At 38.8% G+C, this 24,385-nt stretch overlaps 1 protein-coding gene across 9 annotated transcripts in view; it reads right to left on the reverse strand.

The window, feature by feature from the left end:
* The window catches only part of kdm6a (lysine (K)-specific demethylase 6A), a 317,187-nt gene that overhangs the window by 10,175 nt on the left and 282,627 nt on the right, over positions 1-24,385 (reverse strand). For 8 of the 9 annotated variants that reach the window (XM_069889290.1, XM_069889289.1, XM_069889297.1 and 5 more), the window contains 8 exons: positions 23,222-24,006; positions 19,587-19,716; positions 19,174-19,279; positions 14,805-15,010; positions 14,274-14,341; positions 14,116-14,190; positions 8,344-8,492; positions 1,126-1,240 (listed from right to left, as the gene is read on the reverse strand). In XM_069889290.1, the coding sequence (XP_069745391.1) occupies positions 1,126-1,240; positions 8,344-8,492; positions 14,116-14,190; positions 14,274-14,341; positions 14,805-15,010; positions 19,174-19,279; positions 19,587-19,716; positions 23,222-24,006 (1,634 nt within the window). Of the gene's footprint in view, positions 1-1,125; positions 1,241-8,343; positions 8,493-11,651; positions 11,729-14,115; positions 14,191-14,273; positions 14,342-14,804; positions 15,011-19,173; positions 19,280-19,586; positions 19,717-23,221; positions 24,007-24,385 lie in introns of those variants that run through there. The other variant, XM_069889298.1, reaches the window with a different exon arrangement.

Genomic DNA, 24,385 nt, shown 5'->3' on the forward strand with positions numbered 1-24,385 from the left:
TTATAAGGTGCCTGGAACCCATTGTGACATAAGCATTTCCTACCAATTACTAGCCCAAACCTGAATACTGCTTGCCTACTCCATTATCCAAAAGCAGGAATGGAATTGCATTCTGTCCAATCACCAAAAATCATACCAATTCTAGCTCTATGATATTGGGAAGTTAACTCTGAGGAAATAATGGAGGATGGTTGGGATTGAAACCCAGCAGCCATGCCTTTAAACTGATTAACCATCTGCATTTTCCTTGGTATGACTCCAGCAGGTATTTTCCACTTTTACTGGGGTTAACTGATATGAAGGTCAGTCACTCTCATGTTGGAATCAATTTTTTTTGTCTGCACTTAAAACCCAGATCAGCATCAATATTATTTTAAAATCCAACTTGACACTAGTGGTAAAGAATTATTTCATCAGTTTGCTTCTGATTGAGGATAGACGGATGAAGTAATGATCAAATGGATTGGATTTGTACAACTCTGTTCTCAGGACCCTCAGGCAATCTTTTTTTTCTTTTTAAAATATTTTTATTGAGTTTAACATAATAATCCCATATACAAATTATATTGATAAAGCAAAGAAATAGGATAATGTATAGACATCATATAATTAAAATAAATGCACAATATAACAAATTTCAAATTTTGTTCATAATTGTTAAATGTGATTGTTAAAATGGTTATGCTTTATCTGTACTCTATTTTGCTAGCCTTGGGGTGCAGTTCATACTAGATAATATTACATCTGAAATATTGTTGAGACTACGACTTCTGGATGAGGCCAAGTTTATGGTGGAGGAAATAAAAGTAATTTAAGAGTGGGGAAAGCAAAATACTAAATGACAGCTTCAACACCAAAAGAATGGGGCTATACAATATTTTTGTGACAGAGTCTATAAAGTATTACAACTGCCACATTTCCTTGCAAGGATGATCCAGTTTGCAATTCTCAGTTTGAACTTACTTCATCTTGTCAGGGAGACCAAAAAAATACCCTTTGCAGAGGATGAAATACTTAAGCATTATTGGCCTCCCTACGAAATTACTCAATTTTGTTTTTTCTACATTTTCAGAATTAAAGTACATGTTATACAACATCTATTCCCTACTATGAAAATATTCTTACTTTTCACAAAAATCATTCATAACTGCCCAGTATGATTCAGGTACAGCAAACCATTCACAATCACCAGGTCCTATATTAATATTAACAGAGCAGAAATTGTTGTTTTCTTGATGACCTATAATCAAACACAAAATACTTAAATTACAAAAAGGTCCAAGTTCAAAACAAAGAAATGTATATTTTCTATTTCTGAAGCTTTTTAAAAACCCTTCCAACATGCAATCTGTCAAATTATGCAATTTATTGAAACACAAAACATTTCAAAAGGACTGAACATCAAACACAAAATTTCAACAGATTTCTATCTTCTGTGATAAGAATTAGCATTCATTTTATAGTGGCGGCCCACGAGGTACTATTTTATTTACTGAAATTCCCATTTGATATTTTACTTAAAGAGTATACGTGAAACAACGTTCAATGAAACCTTGCAATATGCACCTGTATTTTTTTTTAGCTCAATCGAAGTACATTTCTTATTAAATATGAGTATAACAGTATGCCCTCAAAACTAATCAGCAAACTCCAGAGACCTGGGAGTTAACACCCCACTGTGTAATTTGATCATGGATTTACTCACCTCCAGACCACAATCAGTGAAGATTGGCAAGAACTTCTCCTCTACAATCTCCATCAATACCAGAGCACCACAGGCCTGTGTTCTTAGCCCCCTGCTCTACTCACTTCACACCTACAACTGTGTGGCTCAGAATGACAATAACACCATCTACAAATTTGCCAACGATACTGCGGAGTGAACCAAGATCATTATTGACACTGTCAATAACAACACTAATCTTCATGTCATCTGCGAACATAAACAATCATGCCCCTTACATCCATATCCAATTCATTCATGCATATGACAAACAGCAAGAGTCCAAATATCGAACCCTTTAGAACACCACTGGTATGAAGTATTCAATCTCAAAAGCACCTCTATACCACCTCCCTCTGACTCCCTTTGCCACACCAATTTCAAATCCATTTTTTCCAAATTGCTCTGGTCCTGAATTTAGATCAGTCTCTCAAATTGGACCTTATAAAAGGTTTTACTGACTTTATCGACTGCATTCCTCTAACACAATGTTGTTACCACCACACAAAATTCATTCATGCTGGCTATCTCTGATCAGTACCTGACTTTTCAGTGATCACTTTGGAATAAATCCTTTACCTGTAAGTACTGCAGTTTAACATGTTGCCCCACCCCAAAACAATTATTTAATTGAAAAGTAATATCAAGGAAATTAAATTCTACTGCAGCTCTAACAACTAGGACAAATTTATCATATTTTTGATGAACCTTCAAAGTAGTTAAGGCAGAAATGTGGGCAGTGTTCCTCTATCACCCTTCTACATGATTCTGACTCATCATTGTTTGACATTTGCTCTGTGACATAGTATCCTCTGTAAATTTTTAAGATAGTTAGAGAGGTGTTTGGCTGTACAGTCATGGGCGTACAGTGAGTATAATAGGGAGATGATTACGCAGCCTTGCAGAACAGTAGTGTTAAATGTGATTGTTGTCACCCATCCTCAATTATTGCATCCTGCAGGACAGAAAGTTGTGGACCCAGTTGCAAAGGGGAGTTCAGAGGCCAAGAACTCAAAGTCTGACAGATGAACATCATGCCAGATAAACAATTGGTCTAAAGTATTCAACGTAATGTTGAGTTTTTGAAGATGTACATGAATGTCAGGAGTGTTGTGGAATCTATTCGTGCTGGTCATTAAATGCCACTTTCAAACCACAAAATAAATATTCTGAAACTAGCATGAACTACATCACTGCTAGAGAAATTGAAAACAGAACTGAATAACATTCAAGATTCAATTTATAGTAATAAACCAGTATTGTATGACAATACATGAAATTTCTTTTTGCCTGCTGCAAGGCATACAGATTTGCCACAGGCAAGAATTGCCTGAGTGCCTCTTACAGTCTGATTTACAGTCAGAAAGAGAGAAGCAAAAGAGAGATCCCTCCTGCCCCCCCAAGTCACTGAGTGTCCGTAGATTCGTCTCCAGTGCTTTCTCAGCCCGCACAGCCAAAGTCCAGTCCTAACCATTGGCAACCCGAGCTCCCGATCAGAACCTCTGACACGGTCAGGAACCTTTTAGCGCCTTCGGCACCTCCTCACATTCCGGTTCCGATACCTGGTATCCCTCCAGCCAGTTCAAGCCAGTCTCCAGCAGTCTGAAGCCCAGCACAAGTCTCCCAACACCAGGCTTCAGCAGCCCACAGCTTCCACATGTTCCTTGCCTCGAATTGCCAGCAGCCCGCTGCATGCACTGGTCCCTCAGCCACAGAGCCCTCACTGATCCACTGCCATGGTCACCGTCCCCATGGGTCCCCTCCTCCACTTCTCCCTTTCAGACAGTGCGTGACCTTTCCATTCTCTGGTGCCCTGCTCCAGTCCTCCACTTCCCTGGAGTCTGCAGTTCCTTGTGCCTGCTGCCAATTAAAAGGTGCCGCCATCTTGGGCGCAGACCCACAGTCGCTGGATTTCAACTAAAACCACCACCATCTCCCTCAACAGGCCATTCAAAGCCTGTGCAGGGCCGATGGCAGTCAACTGGGTGGCTGGACCCCACGGGAGTGCTGCATCTCCGCTCCCCATGGGTCCGCACCAGCGGCAGCGCTGCCATTACAGTGGCTCCAGCAGCACCGCATCTTAACTGCATACGTGAATTGGTGGGAAAAAAATTCCGGTTCTGTTATTGATGAAAAATGTCTGAGACATCTCTACAGAAATGTGGTGCTTGTGAAAGAAAGAAATAACAGTAAACATTGTACTCAGTAGGTAATGCCATATCTGAGGAAAGAGAATCAGAGATAATACTTCCCTTTGCACAACTGTGACCTGACCTGCTAAATGTTCCCAGTATTTTGTGTTCATATTTTGTATTTCCAGCATTCTGCAGTTTGTTTTTTTTACAATAAAAAAATCATTTTGATACCTGTAATAATTGGGCACCAACAATAAACAAGAAGATCCCAATTGTTATAATTCCAGGCAGGGAACTTTCCAGCTGCCAGCATTGCTGAATGTATATATGGTAGATGTGCCTGTGAGTTCTAACACAATATTTCGTACAAGACTGAAACTTGCAGATGTGGGTGTTACTTGAGAAAGAATAGAAAATGTTTGCTGGAATGATACTTTGGTAATTGTGAATCTTTTCTGCAAAATAGGGCCAATTCCCAATCAACTTGCAATAATTAAGTCATAAAAACAATTTCTTTTGTTGGGCTATAATCCCTACAATTTGGACCACGTGGAATAAAAGAATGAACAGTTTAAAGGAAATAATCATGAGCAAAGAAGACAATCTATTTGCTTCATTCAGTTAAACATGCATGCTTAACAAAGCTTTCAAAACAGTAATTCTCTTTGTTAAAGGTTACATTATAGATGAAATTAATCCCAGCAGTATTGCATCTGTAGCCACTGGCACCTTGGCCCAGAAATTGACAGCCAATTTACAGGTTAAGGGTCCAGTGGAAAAGCAATTCAATCAGGACGCAGGCATCAAATGGCATCAAAGCATGCCAGGGATTGACGGCCTCAACCCCGACTCAAATCCCCTGCGCATTAAACAAGTGGAAAAAGGACAAGGTGCATCCCTAGATTACAGGTGCCTAACCTTTTATTCCAAGATCATTGGGACTTGTCACCTGCCATTGTTCAAAATCTTCCGGATTTTGGAATAATTTTGATATCGGTCCCTTTAAGCAAATGCCTCACTCCGAGCCCCGATTATCCATTCCCCAGCCCATCCATTGGAACACCCCCCTCCCCCAGGCTGGTGCAGGCTATTTTGCATCCTAGGCCAGCAGCCAAGCAGGGAAGAAGGTTGGAACATGGCAGCAGGGTGCAGTGCTGCTGAGCCCAGAGTTTATGGAGTGCCTCACCAGATCGCGGTGATGGATCAATGTGGGAACAATGGCCGTCTTCATTACCCATAATCCCCCATGCAGCTGAAACTGCTCAGCCAGTGCCAGGGTGCTTCCAGCTGCGTGGGGTAAGGGTAGAAATTATGGGTAAGGAAGACAGCCATTGCTTCTGCATTGAGCCCACTGCCTGCTTCTCTCCCACCGGGTGCTGTGGACCGAGCACCTATCCACTGAAGGTAAGATAAGGTGCCGTGGGGTAGGGACGGGGACTTGGTTGGGGGAGAATGTCTCCCTCTGAAAACGGAGAATTTATTATAGGAAATTAACATTACTTACGTGTAATGTCATGTACCAAAAAAGTGCATTTTTTTTAAAGGTTGCCTGTGTTCGGAATCCTGGATAAAAAGTTAGGCATCTGTATTATTGAAGGTAGACTCTTCAATCATCAGGGATGACTTGTGGTCAGTGGGAAAGCAGTTTGTGTCCTGGTTAAAAGTGGCCCAGTGGAAACCTCAAAAACAGGGATGCCAGTTGAAAAAGGACTTCAGTCATGTATTCTCTCAGCTTTGGACTTAAAATTCTGTTCACCTTCATCCTGCAAAATTTTTCTATTGTGTATGCATTACCTTTCCTGGTACTTCTTCACAAATCCATTTTTAAACATTTAACCATTCAACTTTTTGTTTTACAGTAAACTATGCTTTTTGAACAATTTATGATACCAAATATCCTGCTTTCATGCCGTCAGCCATTCTGAAGACTAATCACAATATTCATAAAAATTATTTGTATGCTAAGAACAGAAAGTGAATCCAACATTAATACTTGTAGTCCACCCATAGAACATTTGCTCAAAGTTAGCAAAAACCCTAAAACCTGATTTCTTGCGTATATAATGTTAGTCTTCCTTCACCATACTAGACCCAAATATTCCATGAAATGTATGAAATTCCTCGTAAAAAAGAAAATTTTTTACACTAGGCCTACTACCATGTAAAATGGGGTTTACTGTGCAATTTGCATGGTTTGCAACCCAATTACATGGCGATTTGAAAGGGTCCAACTGGGTCAACCCAGTCAGAACCCAAACCGGTCCCTGACCTACCTCAGAGGTGGTCAGGGAACCCAGTAAATATTACCCGGGCGTCCTGGTCCAGTGGTTTGAAAGAGGAAAGGCTGACCTAGTTACTCTGATGACGTCAGTGCTTGCGTCACAGGGAAACCCCTGGCCAGGGGCGGGGCCAAGGGGGGGGCATCCATGGGCATTGCCCCACATTGGTGTCCAGTGCCCCCACCAAATATGGTCGCAGCCATCCCTGGCCGTCAGACTCAACCCGTTTCTTCCAGCATCAGGAGGCGTCTAGGTTGACACATGCCAGCGACTCTCCACCCACACCTGACCGCGTCACGAGACTCTTGATGCAATAAAAAAGGAGCACCCTCAACAAGAGCGATTCCCCTGCTAGTATTCCCCCCCCCCCCATTGACAGGATGGTCTCTGTCTTCCCCCCAACTCGCTAATTCCCCCCTCTAATATACTTTCTGGCATCGACCTTGCCCCTGGCAGAGGTGCCGCTGCTGTGATCAAGGGGAGAGTGGGGGGGCTGTGATTGGGGGAAGAGAGGTCACTGCCGTGGGGGGAAGAGAGGTCACTACCTCAATTGGGCGGAGAGTGGGGGTCCGCGATGTGCCACTGCTGCGAATGCTACCCTGGTTTGCAGCAACAGCTCAATGCGGGAGTACGGGCGCAATGGCTGCCTTCCTTACCCAAAATCCCCCACAATGCTGGAATTGCACTGGCGCTGGCAGGGGGTGGAGTGTGTGGCAACTGGCGGGAGGGGTGGGGACTGGTGGAAGGGCGTAGCGGGGATAGACATGAGTGGCAGGGACGGTGATTCACAGGGGGAGGGATGGCAGTGACTAACGGTGGGGGTAATGGCGACTGACGGGGGGGGGGGGGCTACTGACAGCCAGTGGAGGAAGGGAGGAGAGGTGAAATCTGACGACCGATAGATCAAGTGAGTGCATGACGTGTCACTCACTGCATCGCGGAGGCGGGATCCCCCTTAAATCACCGGATTGGCAATTTAACAGGTAGGTCCACCTGTAATTTGCAAGGTACATCCTGCATCCATGACCCAGCGATCGTACCTGGGTCCCAGGATGGCTACCTGGGTGCTGCAGTTTGAAAGGGCCTACTGAAATCATTTAGTTATCTATCAAGATTGACCACTTTAAGGAGCTCGTGAAATATGGCAAACGTGCATATTTACTAACAAATAACCTGTTATTTTTTAAATACTTATTTACGGTATTCCAGTTTTCTCACAGCTGAAGTTAAGATTACAATGAGATTATCTATCAGTTTATCCTTACTTTTTAGAAATAAATGAATGATTTTGGAAGGCACTGAAAATGGCAGATGCTGCAAGTTTGAAATTACAACAAAAAATGCTCAAAAATGTAGCATTTATGAAGGGTTCCTGATCGTGTCAGAGGTTCGTATCTGGAGCTCGGGCTGCTGATGGCTTGGACTGGACTGTGTGGCTGCGGGAGCACTGAAGGCAAATCCATGGACACACAGAGACTCTAAGGGGACTTTTCCTTCTTTTTCTCTGACTAAGTGCTTCAGACAATTTCTGCCAATGGTGAATCTGTCTGCCTTAAAGCAGACGAAAACAAATTTTGTGTAATATTGCACTGTCTTTATCACATGACAATAAATTGAATATTCAATCTCTCACTTGATTTGGCTGCCAATTGTAAATCTTTTATACATTTACCATCTCGAGTTAATCAAACACATCATTAGACAATTCCAGTTATATTTCATTCTCATCCTGAATGCTTCCATCCTTGCTTGTTTTATATTTAATTATTCCATTTATTGTCATTTACTGTTTTAGCTGTTTTAAGATGGTTCAGAAAAAAATATTGGAACTCTTAAGCAGTATTATCAAGCTTTTGAACCTCAGTCTTGTTTGATTGTCCAAATAAAAAGAAATTGCATGCTACAGATCTCATATTTCACGAGCTAAATTGAGGATGGAAAAAATAGTAAAACAAGGATAATCATGAAGAGATATAATTTTAATTTTATTTGATGATACTTCAGAGTCACTTAAACTCACCCATAAACAAAACAATTAACTTAATACATTCCAACTTCTGTAATAGTATTTTGTGGTTACATATGAAACCAAGAATGCACATAATAAATATGCGGTCAAAATAATTTCAGAAAAAAACAAAAAAGTTTATTTCACTTATTTCAGTACTTCTAACAATAATTTAACCAACCATATAATTCCACTGACCTGGAGTCCTACTTCCTGGAACTTTCATGTATAGTTGGACTGTATTCATTCCGAGAATAGTGTGGCCCACATGGCTCAACAGGTTTCCTGCTGAGACCACGCGTACAAAGGCAGGCAATTTTGTTAATTCATGGAGTTGTGATTTCCACCTAAAGCAATGAGCAAGAAATGTTAAACAGTGCAATCAAAATGTATACCATCAAAGGCTTTAAAATGAGAAAGATAAAAGTGAATTAGATAAACATATCAAATTATTTATACACAAAAGTTCTTTGCTATATTGCTCTCCACTATCCACTTTTTGTTGAAACAAAGAAAGCAAATAATATTAGGCTTAATGAAACAGCATTTATAAAGTCCCAACTTTGCCTTGCATCTTCACAGTAAATTTTATTCTTTAAGTATCAAGAAATGATACATTCATTATTTATCTTCCCTTTTGAACATAGTGATAAGTGTGGTCAACTGTAGCAAAGCTACCACCATCTTGACGGAGATTCAATAATTCTGGGCAGATCACCTGTAACATAGAACTTTCCTGATTGGCATCATGAAGTAATGATATTTCTGCAGTATATCTACCCATAAATAATCAAAGTTTTATCTTTCACAAATTCACGTTATTCCAAAGAACTTACAGTTTACCGTTTTTATACACTTTGAACACCACAAAGTCCCATATGGAGCAATGGTAATCTTTATGAAGTGATATGTTAATTGGGTGATAAATACTGCCCGTTAATGCCCTACCTTAAAGAGAGCAAAAAAAAATCTCAACAAAGATTTGCAATGACTAGTTTTAAAACTGGTTTCCTTGTGAGTTTTCTGAATTGATTTTCCTAAAATTTTCATTTCCTTCGACTATTGCCCTCAACTATTAATGTCTATAAAATTTATAGTGTGACAGAATATGTTGTTTTATATTGTATATAAAAATGGTTTTGGGAGTTAAAGTCTGGCAGGTTTTTAGTGTAGGTCACATACAAACACTTCTGAACAGATCTCATTTAAAATACTGGAGCTCTGCTTAAGCTAGACAGGTCGGCTCTTGCAAAAGCTATGGGTAGTGCCTATAGAGACTTCACTAATGGATTGTTGTTTTGAAAAGCAACAGATGAAAGAACTTGTCGAAGCCACAAGCTGTCTGAGTACAGTTTGCTGTTCTAGGAGGGTCATGTTGTTTTGCAAGCAGAGAGAGTAAAACAGGCTTTTCTCACAGAGAAAAAAAATTCAGTTCAGCAGCAGCTGGGACTGGAACAGGACAAGATTGTGAAAAAACCCCATTTTGAAGACGGGTTGTGAGTGCTTAGTTCAGCCTGGTCAAAGCCCTTGTGATCCATACAAAAGGAGAGGACTGGCTGCCTAATGTTTCACTTGAAATAAGGGAAACAAAAAGGAACTCTGTGGTGACTTGAAAGAAAGAGGTTATCATCTGGAAAACCCTGATTGGGCAAGTTTCTTCGGCAAGACTCTGATGTGACTGATTAGAATGGATCAGTTTGTGTCCAGCGAACAACAAATATCTCTCTGAAAACTGACAAGAACCTTCCTGAACAGTAACCATTTACCTTTCAAGCACCAAAGCCTGGTGAAATTCATAAATGTTCATTTCTGTAAGGTGCCTGCCACATTGACCACCACCAGTGGGCTGATAACGCCTCAAACCGTGCATCTTGGCGCCTCACAGTTTGGCGGGCAGCAACCTCCTTTGAAGAAGACCGCAGAGCCCACCTCACTGACAAAAGGCAAAGGAGAAAAAACCCAACATTGTAAGGTAAAAACATAATGAGATGGGACCGGAGAAGGAGTCACCCAGTACTAAGGAGTAACAGAATGCAGATGTGACCTTGTACACTCAAGATAAGCTTTGCACTAACAAGAATGATGAGCAGCAGACTAACAGAGAAGGGTAGCAACAGTTTATTCATTGGACAATGTCATGGTATGATAATTTACTAAGTACGTATCCTGAGGTATAAAAAAACACCATTTTGCTGATAACGGCAGAATGCATTCTCCGACTAACTTTGTTAGTCGCAAGTGTTACAATCCGGTAATAAAGAACAAAGAACCCTGATTTCGACTCAGTCTGGTGTTTGTCTCACTCATTCATGAACAAAGCAGACCTAACAACACCCAACCCCAACCAACCAATTTTCCCCTGCAGCCGCTGCAACCGTGTCTGCCTGTCCCGCATCAGACTTGTCAGCCACAAACGAGCCTGCAGCTGACATGGACTTTTACCCCCTCCATAAATCTTCGTCCGCGAAGCCAAGCCAAAGAAAAGAAAGAAGAATAAGAATTGCCTGCAACCAGTGAACATGGAGAAATGAGAAGTGAGATTGGACTGTAAATCAAAGAACTTTTCTAAACTTAAAATTAGAATGAGGTTATGATAGGTTAAGTTGTTACGAATAACAAAGTAAAGTTTGATCCTGTTTTCATGTTTAAAGATAATTAAAAGCAACTTTTGTTTAAGTAACCATTTGTCTTGGTGAATATCTATTGCTGCTGGGTTTGGGGTCCTCTGGGCTCGTAACAATAGTCATGGCAATTATTCTAAAGTATTAGAGTATTAAATCTCAGGCAGCACCAGGTATTATAAGTATGGAATGTGGAATTCAAATTTCAATTGTTATGCATCACCAACAGTAAGAAGTGTAGCATTAAACAGGTTCAAGGAGAAAAACAGCAAAGTGATCTTCCTGAAAAATTGACATTTATTTAGCAAATTAATTAGATATATTAAAAAGAAAAAAATCTTTGATATTAAATTTCATGTGTCTGATAATCAGCGTATCATCTTTTCAATGCAGCTTTCTGCCAAACATGGAAGAGATGAATGAAACACAAGGGTTGGTAGGGCTTGCATTAATTCTGTGATTCTTTTTCAATTATTTCAGCTTGACCACAAATATTTTGTCCCTAGTAATACTAAATCTTTTCTGATTTTTTTTGTATCATCACAGGCAACACTCAAGGCATGTTAATTTACAAGTTAGTCTTCAGTCAGAAAGAAACAAATAGTAATGAATCATAGAAGTTGATAATGGCTTGCAAATCAACACTGCATCAAATAAGCTATGTTTTATGTCAAATTAAGAAAACAACTTTAAAATTCAATTTGAATCTATTACTGTGAACCTTTGATAGTTTAAGAAAATCTAACAATCTAGGGTTTTAACCACTTTTAGGATATAGAGTAGAAAGAATTTCCTAATGTAACACTGCCACTCATAGCCAAGAGTGAAGCCATAACTTATTCTGCCAAAAGAAATTTAGAAATTCAAAGCAAGTTTAAAATGTACCGTTTGTCAAGTACTTTCACTTGGATTGGATTTATGACACAAAGCTACAGTGTGTAGGTAGTGCTGTGTGGGAAGCTCTGGAGGCAGAAGATACGGAATAATGTCAGTTGTTACCTTGGAACATTTTATACAAGGGTATTGAAGACCCAGTAAAACCCACATTCCACTATAATTTCCAGTTTGTCTTACCTATCATTTTCTTGGCTTTCAACTTTGTGAAAAGTGGTCTAAAACTATTTAGGAACAAGGATATTTACCCAAACCAAATGAATTAATCAAAAGATTATATACTTGGGGCCAAGACAGGAATCCAATGGAACTTGGAGATGAGGTCAGAACATCTAATTTTCAATAGCTTTTGACAAGACAAGGCCAAATTAAAGATATAGCAAAGAAATATAATGTGTGCACAAATTGTACAATTTAGGACAAAGCCTACACAAATGCTAGAATAGGACATTCGAGAGAAGAAATCTAGAAACTCATCACAAGTAGAGGCTCAAATGAATTAACACATGGCCAAGTCAGCAATTGTGCTGCCATGATACTCCTCGAAAAAACTTTGACAGCTCAAATAAAACACTGTGCCCAGCCCTGATATCCATTAAAGTAGTCAAGATTTTTCAATGCAGGGGAATCTTACTGGTTTGGAGTATGGTTTGTCTTGTGGCAGAATATAGTCCTAGGGGTTTCGATTTAAAAAGCATTTCCCAAGGCTCTTGCCCTGCTTCCTGTAACAATTCAGTCCAAACTTACATTTTCTCCAATATTATCACAACTGTTCTAGTAGCCCCACTTTCTGCACCAGTGCTTCAGACATAATTTTCTTTCTCATTACCCAGGACTCCCCTCTATCATAATGGACTGAGCTCTTAATCACGACTGTTCCATTCCTTGCACATCTGCTCTCATACAACTCTCTTCCCACCCAGAACAAGGAGATGGTGGGAGGAGAGTTAAGTGAGAGCAAGCTTTACCATCTAACTTACTGGTTTCCACAATCAACACATTATCTGTGAAAATTACCACCATATTCTACAAAAGGCAAATGCCAAACATATCTTCTCTCATTCAAGGAACCATTCCCCATGCAAGTCCTCAGTTCCTTGTTGCATCTTCACTGATCATTCCTTTCTCACTGCACTTTCCCACATAACCATACAAGAAGCAACATCTGCCTTTTTGCCTCATCATTTCCCACCAACCAGAGAATTAAACAATCCTTCCAGATGAAGCAGTTCAATTTCACTTCCTTTTTCAATGGAGTACAATTCATTACAATGTAGCCTCCCCCGTACTGGAGAAACCAAATGCAGATTAGACATCAGCAAGGCTCACCCCAAGCTTCCAGGTGCTTGCTGCTCCAAACAAGCTTCCAATCTCATCTCTGTACTTTGGCTTCCTCCACTATTCCAACAAAGGCCATCTTAATCTCAAGGAATAGCAGCCCCCAAACCACACAACAATCATTGAGGTTCCATATTGAATTTAACAGTTCATGGAATTAATCTATAATACTTGTGTCAGAACTGACTTCTGATGCAAGGTCATCCAACTGTAATTTCAGTTTTTTTTTCTCCCAACAGATGCCATGTGACCCACCGAATATTTCCAGCAAAATCTATATTTTCAGTGTTCCAGCATCATATTTTCAATCTCTTATCACCTTTATTTACATTTCCTCCAGACAGATCAATTGTGGTTATTAACAAGCATTCACCAACCAATCTTGGATGGCAGTAATAGCATTTGTGTTACCCTATCATGTACATTCCCCATGATCTCCCCCACACATCTCATTTCTCTCTAACTGAACACAATTGCATCGTGCTTGTTATTTCTGATGAAAGGGCAACCTGAAACTTGAACTTTTCGGCAGATGCTACCTTGCAACAATGATTGTTGTGTGGTTTGGGGGCTGCTATTCCTTGAGATTAAGATGGCCTTTGTTGGAATAGTGGTGGAAGCCAAAGTACAGAGATGAGATTGGAAGCTTGTTTGGAGCAGCAAGCACCTGGAAGCCTGGGGTGAGCCTTGCTGATGTCTAATCTGTATTTGGTTTCTCCAGTATAGGGGAGGCTACATTGTAATGAATTGTACTCCATTGAAAAAGGAAGTGAAATTGAACTGCTTCATCTGGAAGGATTGTTTAATTCTCTGGTTGGTTGGAAATGATGAGGCAAAAAGCCAGTAATTAATGTTTTAATTTCACCATTATTACTTAGATATTTTATACCAAATTTTATACCATAACTTTTAAGATTTTATTTACTGACCCCATTGCCTGTTGATAGATTCAAATCCTCACAAATTCAACTGCATTACTTCTGGTGGTCCTTATCGAGCAACATTCTTGTGGCATCATTATTTATGACAATGATAAATTTTATTAAGATTGAAAAGCATCAAATATATACTTTTTTTTAACTATTCAAACAACTTTAAAGAAAAGGCCAAGACTTACTTTTTTTCATCTGACAAATCAATGTTGGTCCCAAATTTAATGGTTTTAAATGGACCTCTCCTCTTTTTGCTACCGCTGTTCAAAAAGAAAGACCATTGTAAATGTTTTCAAAATACTCATTTTATAATCTTTTGTTATCTTTGAACAATAATACTTACTTATCAGAAGAAGTGGATTCACTATCTGATTGGTCTTTATGATGGCTATTCTTTTTCTCATTTTCTTCCTGCAAGGAATGCTATATTATAAAATGACATATGTGCACAATTTGATAATATTTGAACTGCTAATTTTACCCTCACAATCAGGTCATTCTTACTGAACTACAGGATTATGAAAAAATTTCCTTGCAAAATAAACCTCATTAAAAAGGTTTATAGTGTTTATTCAACTTCACGTACCTAGAATTCTTTAGTTAGATATTGTTATTTTACTGAGTCAAGAATGAAATAGCAACTTCTGAAATAATTTAGAGATAAAGGATCATTTAAAGAATGGCAGTAATTACAACATAGACAAATGAAGGATAGGAAAGTAATGGAAATGGAGGAAATAACAAAGGTTTTGGTTTGTATTTTGAACCATTTTTTAAAAAAAAAACCAATCTTTAAAGAATAAAATCTGATCAACATGAAATGCGATTCATTTTGCTGTGAGCTAAATTTTGTCTGAGAAAGTGGAAAACTAACCCGCAATGATTCCTGGAATGATGACGCCTGGTATTGTGCATATTTGGCAATTGTGGTGTGGGATCTACTACTCTCACAGCGCCAAATCTTCTTAGTTCCAGTGGAGTCCCAGTTTTCATCTGCTGGCTGCAATAGTTGTGTCCGTACCTCAACTAAATGTTCATTATTTGCCTCTACCAAAGTCTTGGTGGAAAACAGACCTAAATCTAAAATGGAAAAAAATATTAAATTTATTTTGTGCAGAATAACTATTACTCGAATTATGAAAGATGAACTTCTCCAAAACTCAAAATTCACAAGATAAAAATGGGTAGTGTGTGTTTCTGGAGAGGGAGGGAACACAGTAACAACAGAGAAAACATGTCAGCATCATTTTTCTTAAGACTCAAGGGGGAGGATTGGGGCATAAATGCTCCTTTAATTAATTTATACAAATTCAAAGCCTGGGTCCAACTGTACCCAAATTTCCTTAATTTTAAAACAGAGTTTAAAGCAAATCAGTTGCCATTATTTAATGTGCATTCTTTCCATAGACTGTCAACTGAGATCATCAATTACATTTTCAAGGTGGACAATCAAATGCCTATTTCAGAAAATGAATGCATCAGAAACTGTCATATTACAAAAAAAAGTTCCACAAAGATGGTCCCCTTCTTGAGTCATGAGAGAAAGACTGCATCAGACTTTTAAAACATAACTTCAGCATGGCAGGGCAAAGCAAATTTTATATTGAATGAAAAAGAGTCAGATGCTTGTGACATGCAAACATGCAGATGCTGGAATCTGGACAAAATAATTTGCTGGAGGAGCACAGCTGGTTAAGCAGCATCAGTAGGAGAAAGAGAATTACACACAAGTCAGGGAGAGGACTTTAAGTTCGCGGGACTCAGTGCTTTATCCGACCAATCAAATCACGATTCATTAGCAGGAACAAATAAAAGTAAAGCAGGTACAAGCGGAGTGGTCATTTCTGGAGCAGCCACTGTTGAGTGACCCAGTTTGGAGTGGACAATTGGAGACTTTGACTTGAGAGGCTTTGGCAAGCAGAGGCTGAGGACATGCTACAGGTAAGGTCATGTAAGATAATTCCACCCCCCCGCCCGAATAAACCAGAGTAGATAGTGGAGATGGCAGTTAGGACAGTGACATGCTCCAGTTGCAGCATGTGGGAAATCTGGGACAGCACAAGTATCCTTGATAACTATACCTGCATGAAGTACGGCCAACTGCATGCAGCTCCTTACAGAACGTGTTCGGGAACTGGAGCTGGATGAACTCCAGATCATACGGGAGGCAGATGGAGTGACAGATAGAAGCTACAAGGAGACAGTCACACGCAAGAGGCAGGTAACTGGGTGACTGTTAGGTGAGGGAAGGGGAATAAAAAGTCAGCACAAAGCATCCCTATGGTTGTTGCCCTCAACAATGTGTACTGTGATGGGGGAGGGAGACAACCTACCAGGTACAAGTGGTAGTGGTCAGGTCTCTGAGACCGAGTCTGGCCCTTTAGCTCTGGAAAGGTGGGGGGGGGGGGGGGGAAGAGAAGGGGGGGGAATAAAAACAGGAGAGCTATAGTGATTGGGGAATTCAATAGGGGAAAAGGTAGGAGGTTCTGTAAACAAGATCAAGACTCCAGGATGGTATGTTACCTCCTAGGTGCCAGGTCAGGGATGTCTCGGATTGAATCCACAGCATTCTTAAGCAGGAGGGTGAGCAGCCAGATGTTGTGGCCCACATTGATACCAATGACATGAATAGGAAAATGGATGTGGTTCTGAAGAGGGGCTATAGGAAGCTTCGGACTGGATCCCTTCATCAAGGCCAAGATTGTAGGCAGGAGCTAGCTCAGTGGAGTGGTGAAGGATGACTGACAGGGGCAGTTGATAAGAAGGTGCCAGATAAAGAGGTAGAGTCACAAGAGAAATAAAGGTGTCAGTGGATGGGTTGGATGAAGGCTGCCTGTGCTTGAATCTGATAATGTAAAGGTGACCAAAGTGGTTATAAAGAGACTCGATGGAACTAAATTGGGGGTGGGGGTACAGAAGATGGGGAAAGATCAAGTGAGGGAAATGTGGGTGGAAGAGAAGGAACCAAAGAGGGAAGTTGTGTAGGGGTGGGAGGGGAAGGGAAAGGAAAATGTAATGCTCATTTCATTGGGCTGTAGCAGAACATGAGATGTTATTCCTCTTGTTTATATTTGGCATCACTGTTTGGTAAATAATCATGTCATTAATACAGACTGAGGATACATTGCCATATTTAGAGTGACATTCACTTTTTTAGTCCAATGGAATCTTTTGAAGATGACTAGAATTTGCTTAAATATGAATTATATAACTTACATTGTCTACCATTTTCCTTCTCTGTGCCATTTATGCCCTGTTGGAACCTACCCTTTGAAATAACCTTCAATAAATACTGCTATTTCTTAACTTTGGTACGTTCCTGATGCATGAATCCTCAAGACTCTTGCTTTCTAATTGAAAGACACTTAGGTATAGTCGAAGTTTCGACTGCCTCTTTGCTGTTAATGGCTTCAAAAGGTCCAATTTGAAAAATATCAAGAAAGCTGACAAAATTGTTTCTTCTGTTAGTCAGGCCATAGAATTATATTTGCCACAGATATTAGGACTAAAATTTTTGATTATTGTTCTTTTCTTTTTGCATATAGCAGGAGATACACATCAAAAGTCAGACTTGGAAAGATCATTTTGCATATCTAAAATATTTCATATCAACCTACAACTGACTTCTTGGTGGTGAAATTTATTTTGAAAGGTCCAATGCTGCTACATTTGGTGGCCATGTGTTAAATTTCCTTGTTGCATGGGATAGGTTGCAAGATTCAATGAGATGCCATCATCAAAAGTGAACTTGTACAGTAGGTACAAGAGAAAGAGAAGCAAAAGAGTCCATTCAGAGAATTCATGTCTGTGGATCCCTCTGATGCCACTGCCTCCATAGCTGCATGCTCTCTTGTCCAATCCAGTGGTAAGACCAAGCTCCAGACAAGCAAATCACCCTTCTCAGAGTGTTCTCACACTTAGGCACCCGGCATTAGTCAGTTGCTTCCCCGAAGACAGCAACCCTTTTGGCCATGGACTTTCTGGGTTCCATTCTACTGTCAGTTTAAACTGTACAAGGCCATTAGAATAAACAACTATCATTTGGATCCCATGCAGGAATGCTTGAAGACATGTCTGTGCTCCTCCTGGGTCCGCACCAGTTTCAACGCTGACGATAATACCACTACATTAGCGCTGCCATGGTATAATTACTTAGAAAGAGGAAGCATTGGTGTGCCTTCTTCACAATTTCCTCAATGAGCAGGGTCTAGAAGAGAAGCTCCAACATTTTGACTTCCAGGATCTAACCCTCTCCATGACATTCCATCAATGTGGACAGGTGTCTGGTCCCTCAGCCTCCCTTTCGTAAAATCCACAAATGCTCTTTGGAATTATTAATGTTGAGAATAATAATGTTATCTGCCAACACCCCACCATATTCTCAATCTCCATTCTGACTCATAATTTTCCATTATTCAGCCAACATCGCTGATGTGGCCAGCAAATCTATGTGTTTGGAGACGAAGGTGGCTACGCAATGAGTGTGCAGAGAATAGTGGGAGGATTAAGCACGCAGTCTTAAGGTGCCCGTGCTGATGGTCAGTGCGGAGGTGAAGAAATTGCTAATCCACCCTAAATGGGCTCTGTTGATGAGCAAGTCGAGGATCCAGTACAAGAGGAATGAACAGAGTGAAACCAATGTGAAAACAATGGTATTGTGTCAGGTAAGTGACCTGAGAGAACAAAAGTAAAAACAAAGTGATGAAGTACTGAAATGGCAACAATCTTCATGCTTCTAACTAGAAAGGTTCAGCTCACAAAATCATTTAAATTCTGATAGAGTTTGTCATTTTCATTGTATTATGTACATATGCACCAAAATTTCATCAGGTTAAAAAAAAACACACAACTATTGGAAGAATTCTTTTGGCCAGGCAGCATCTATGGAGGTACAGGGATAGAGGACATTTTGGGTTGAGACCCTGAAATGGTCTTGATGCATGGTTTCGAATAGAAGTGTCAACCATCCATTTGTCTCCACAGATGCTGCCTCGTCCACAGAGTTCCTCCATCAATTTTTTTTTTGCTGCAGCTTCCTGTGTCTCTGGTATTGTGATGTCCTCACAAATGAATGGAGTTATTTTAAATTGGTTTTCAGCTTAGTCTTCAATTTGTTGGTAAAATGGTTTGCAAATGCTTTTTAAGAAATCTGCAGAGCAATTAATAGCTCAAGAACCAATGTTGAAAAGAGTAATGATGTTAAAATTAGGATTACTATATTACATTCAGTTTACAAGACCTACCTAGCTTGAGAGCCCCTGCAAGGCCACGTATTACAGTAACAGGATTGTTGGGATTCGTACAGAACTGATGAAGTGGAGGAAAGAAAGCATCACGCTTGTTCTCTAACTGCACAAAGAAAAGCTTCATGTTAGTTGTTAAACATAAAAATTAAGCTTCACATTGTATCTATAGTTATATGTACAAACTGGAATCATTGATTTACAATGGTTTTGGATACCTTTAATAACCAGGGGAAATAGATAATCTGCAACTTTAATATTGCACTTCATTTGCAACAGTCAAGTTGATACAGTAAATGTTGAAATAACATTGTATAGAACTAGGTTCACTGTAATGTTAGCACAAGTTTCATTTGTCAATTAACAGGAATACATTTTTCAAAAACTGATCAGTTAAACTTGGTTCTACTTACATAAATACTAGGTGTAGGAGGATTTAGCTTGTCCTTTGGCAGTGGTGGATAGGGTGGTGGTAGTGGTCGAGGAGGTGGACACTTGTCGAGTAAAATACTACTATTAGATAAACCATTTCTCCCCAGATTTCTGAAAAATATGTAATATTTTTGTCACATTCCATTTACACCAGGCACACAAAACTGGATGTAAAATCTGGTGCTATAAATAAATCAGTCACAAGGCTTTTGCTCAACTGATGTGATGTTGACCAACATCAGAACAAAAATGATAAATTACAAATGGAAACCTTGATCAATCTTTCCACTGACAACAGCAGATTTAACATTTTTGTTCATGTACAGAGTCCATGTTTAATTAACATACAAAAACAGTCTCAACAGGATAGAACAGAACAAAATCTAAAAATTGCAACAAAACAAAAATAAATCACATTCCAAAGCTGTTCAAGAGCAACTTAAAAGATCATAGCTTAACAGGGTAATTATTACTGAAATATTTCAAATACTCAGAAGGCAACCAAGTGCTGCAAAGATTTTTAATCAACAGAACCAAAATCAACTCATCCCAAACTGATTAGAAGACAATTATTCCAAAGCAACAAAAATTTGAATTAGTATCACTTCCAAGCAGATATGAATACACAGATTATGAGTCTTACTTAATGCCGTTGATATTCTCATACAGAAAATCACATGTATGCCAACAAAAGAAATGAAGAATTCCATGCTAATATACTCAATTAAAATGAGAACTGGAAAATTGTTGGGACAGAATTCTGAGCTCAAATGTGCCAGTAATCATGTTAGGCTAGAACTTTTAATGCTTGATAACAACCATTTAGACATGTAATGTTAAAGTTCTCATTCTTCAACAAAAATATATCCAATCTTGACGAATACAGAAATTCAGATTTTAGTTGCAAATAGTGAAATGTAAGACATCTTGATTTAGGAAGACTTCACAATAAACAAATCTTGCAAAATGTAAGTTGTTAAATTTTCCTTCATAATTGATAATATGATTAAAATCAGTTTATTTGATTATTGCATATACTGTATTATTACCATCATTATTCAAGACCTCACCTCACTGTTCTCCAACCTCTAGCTCAACAGCATCTTTCCAGTAGCGTGGTGACCAGATCAGTTATGTGATATAGAACACTCACAATAAAGATTTCCTAAAGTTTTTGAAAGAGTTCTACATAGTTTAGAGCCACTATCGTTCAACAAACCCTTTCAAAACACTTTGCATTTAAAATAAAAAAAAAAATGGCTGCTCATTAACTCAGCCCTTGAAAACAATTACATTCTTAGAAATCCTATAATGCATCAGGAAAAAAAAGTCCATGGCAAGATTTCAGAAATCTGAGGACTTTCAAGTGGTCAACTGTAGAGTAATCACAACAGCACTAAGTTATGAGGCAGGAAAAAAACCAAACCCAAAAGCTTAATCTGGTATGCAAACGTCTTCTACTTGTTCAAGCAAGCCACCAAATATTCCCCAGATGGGGAAAAAATAAAATAATGCAATATAATCAACATGATCAAAGGAGTTTGATTAAATAAGAATCATTTATTTCAACACAAGATGAAAAGCAAAACCATTAAATAACTGAAAAGCCTCATGTAAATGGGCCAATGACTCCCAGAATGTTGCCCATGAAGAAACAAATTTTAAAAGCAATATATTTTTCTGATGGGATCATTTCTTGAAAGGACATACAAATAAATTAAAATGCTTGTAAATTATATAAATGGATAGCATAATTGGCAGAGCGGTAAGCGCAACTCCATCACAGTGCCAGTTACACAGGTTTGAAACTATCTATTAGGAGTTTGTACGTTGGCCCCATGACCGTGTAGGTTTCCTCTCTAGTTTCTTCCCAAGTTCCAAAGACATGAGTTAGTAGGTAAATTAGTCAGATGGTTGTAATTAGGTAGCATGGGCACATGGGTCAGAAGGGTCTGTTATGTCACATCTCCAAATTTAAAAAATTAAAATATGTGAAAATCAGTGATTACATTTTGTAACTGAAAGAGTGACACTATATTATATAACTTAGATTTCAATCGTTTCCCAAATTGTATTTGCTGCAAAAGATCACTTCGTTATAAGTTTGTTAAAACCTCTTGTTTTATACTTAAATTTGAAAAGCCATTACCCTCTTAAATAGCATCCAATTAGGCTTTGAAAAATATTTGCAATTTTGAAGGTAAAGTGTGATGTGAACTAAATTAAAGATCCACCATTGGCGATCACACTGAAAACTTATTAGCAACAAAAGTCGTGATGAAATTGGAATTTTCTCATTATGTTATCACTCAAATTTTGAACAGTGTAAATTCTTAATTATGTGTAAGTTATTGTCTTTCATTAGGCAGTATTTTTACTGTTAACTTCACAGATTCATACAGGACAGAAACAGACCCTTCAGTCCAACTTATCCAAGCCAAACAAAAAGTCTACATATAATAATCTACCACCTCATTGCATGTACATGACTCTGTGTGGAAAATTTACCCCCTTACATTCCCTTTAAATCTTTCCCCTCTCGCCGTAAATCTGTATTTTCGCATTTTGGGAAAAAAGTTTATTTAAAAATCTAATTTATAAACGATTTTAACCTTTTTCTAATCAGGAAACCATAGCCTCTAATTCTAAGGCATCTCATATAATTCAGGATCTTCTTAAATTTAAGTGTAATATTTTCAAATGTACAAAATTTAGTTAAGAGATTCCAAGAGTTTGAAAGTCTAAAATCTGCAGGAAAAGCTCCAAAATCACTATTGCAGTAGCACTTCAAAAAATTGTTTTTTTAAAGACTTACCATTTTAATAGATGCTATGAAGTGATAGCAATGAAAGTTGCAGATCAAAATACTTTACATATATTTGTTTTAAAATATTGATCCTTTAACACTAATTAAAGGCAAATATTTTTTTCTTCCATTCATCTTTGATTACAATATATTTTGATTGTTATATTAGACTGCCTTAATATACAGACCAACAAGGAAGCAGCTCTTCTAATTTATAAAATTTTGAGACTGGTAAATTCTCAAGTAAACAGACATGAAAATATAAACATTTCAAGAAAGCATCATAAAATAAACAATGTTGCAGATACTTATGTTCTATTAGAATTTTAGTGCATACAAAAATCATGAAGATTCATAGCTAGGTTGCCCAAATTGAATACAATTCTACATTTTTTTCAAGAATCCCAGCACCAAAATTATTTAGTGCATCAAACTTTACTCAGTCGAGAGATTTTGAAACAGAAAAAATGACAACTTAAAAGAGAAAGTTAGAGAATCAACAATGGAATAAAGATATAGATTTGAGATATTTAAGCAGAAGGATGAAGAATTGGGTGTGAAAAAAACAAGTGATTTTTGGCTAACAATTTTGAGAAAAAGCAAATTTGTAAAATAGGCCACCATGTTTTCTAGCCCTCACAGTTGATTTAATTTGAACATTTCCAGTTGCACGCATTTATTATAAAATATATTTTTTGACTAATTGAATACCTTTTTTGACATCTACAAATTCATCAGTATCACAGTAACATCTTTTATTTCTTTTCAGAATTTTGGATTAAAAATAACTTCTAAGTAAAACAAAATTACCTGCATGCCTTCAACACTTCTGATGAACTGGGGTATATAGAGACAGAGGTTGAAGATGCAAGCTGAGGACTAGATTTGTAAGTAGTTAATGGCGTGTCCATTTTACAGGGACTTTGAGAGTCCTCCCCCACACCTCTTCCATTGACAGTGTGTCCCAGTCCACTTTGAGGGCTGTTAAGGCTGGTAACACTATTAGCAGTAATTTGTTCAGTGGATTTAGGGGATGGTGTTGCAGTAGAAACAGCTGAAGATGGCGAAGAGGCTACTGAATTCTCAGTCTTTGTGTGAACAGCTGGATGGACGTTGTTAATTTTTTCACAAGACATGGAACTCCCGTTATTATTAGGTTTCCCCATCAACAAGGCCGAGAGCTGAGGATTGTCTGAACTAAGTACACCTTGTGACTTGGACTCTCCATGACTTGAAACAGCATTTGCTATCGCTTGATGGACATGATTAGGAAGTCCTTCTACGCTGGCAGTGCTGTTAAGTGTCCCTCCAGAATGCCTGTTTGTTTCAGGCACTATTGATGCATTTCCTGAAGGCTTGCTCTCTTTGGTTAAGGTAATAATGCCTTGTTGTCCACCTGAGGTAGCAGTATAAGAGGAGAAGTGATTGAGAGCAGCCCCCTGTGTTGTTAGTGAATTGCTAGGCATGGCAGGATGTCCAACCTGATTCTGAATACCAGTGCCAGCTGCCTGGAAATGCTGGGAATGCCCAGTGGAAGAGAGAGGTCGTTCACCATTCGGACCTGCCAAATGTGAACTCAGACCTTTGTTCAGCCCCTGAAAGAGAAAAAGACATTTAATGGAACGCATCATAAATTTCCATTTTTTGTTGCTCCTACTGTTATCCCTGGTATTCGTGCATCATTTTGGATCATTTAGTACCATAGACCAGATCGAGATATTTAAACAAAAGCAAAGAAATGTGCAGGAAATTGAGAGATGACAACAGTAAAAACACAAAATGCTGAAAAGCTCAGCAGTGTCCTTTATGTAGCAAAGCTAAAGGACTTTTTGGGCTTAAGCCCTTCAACAAAGTATGAGAAAATGCCATAGGCGACCAAATAAAAGAGGGGTGGTGGGAAGGAGGGTGGCAAAGGCAGGAAATGACAGGTGGAGAAAGGAGGGAGGGGACAGCAGCAACCAAGGGAAGGGTGGA

The sequence above is a fragment of the Narcine bancroftii genome, chromosome 7 (assembly GCF_036971445.1).
Source record: "Narcine bancroftii isolate sNarBan1 chromosome 7, sNarBan1.hap1, whole genome shotgun sequence".
Lineage (NCBI taxonomy): Eukaryota > Metazoa > Chordata > Chondrichthyes > Torpediniformes > Narcinidae > Narcine > Narcine bancroftii.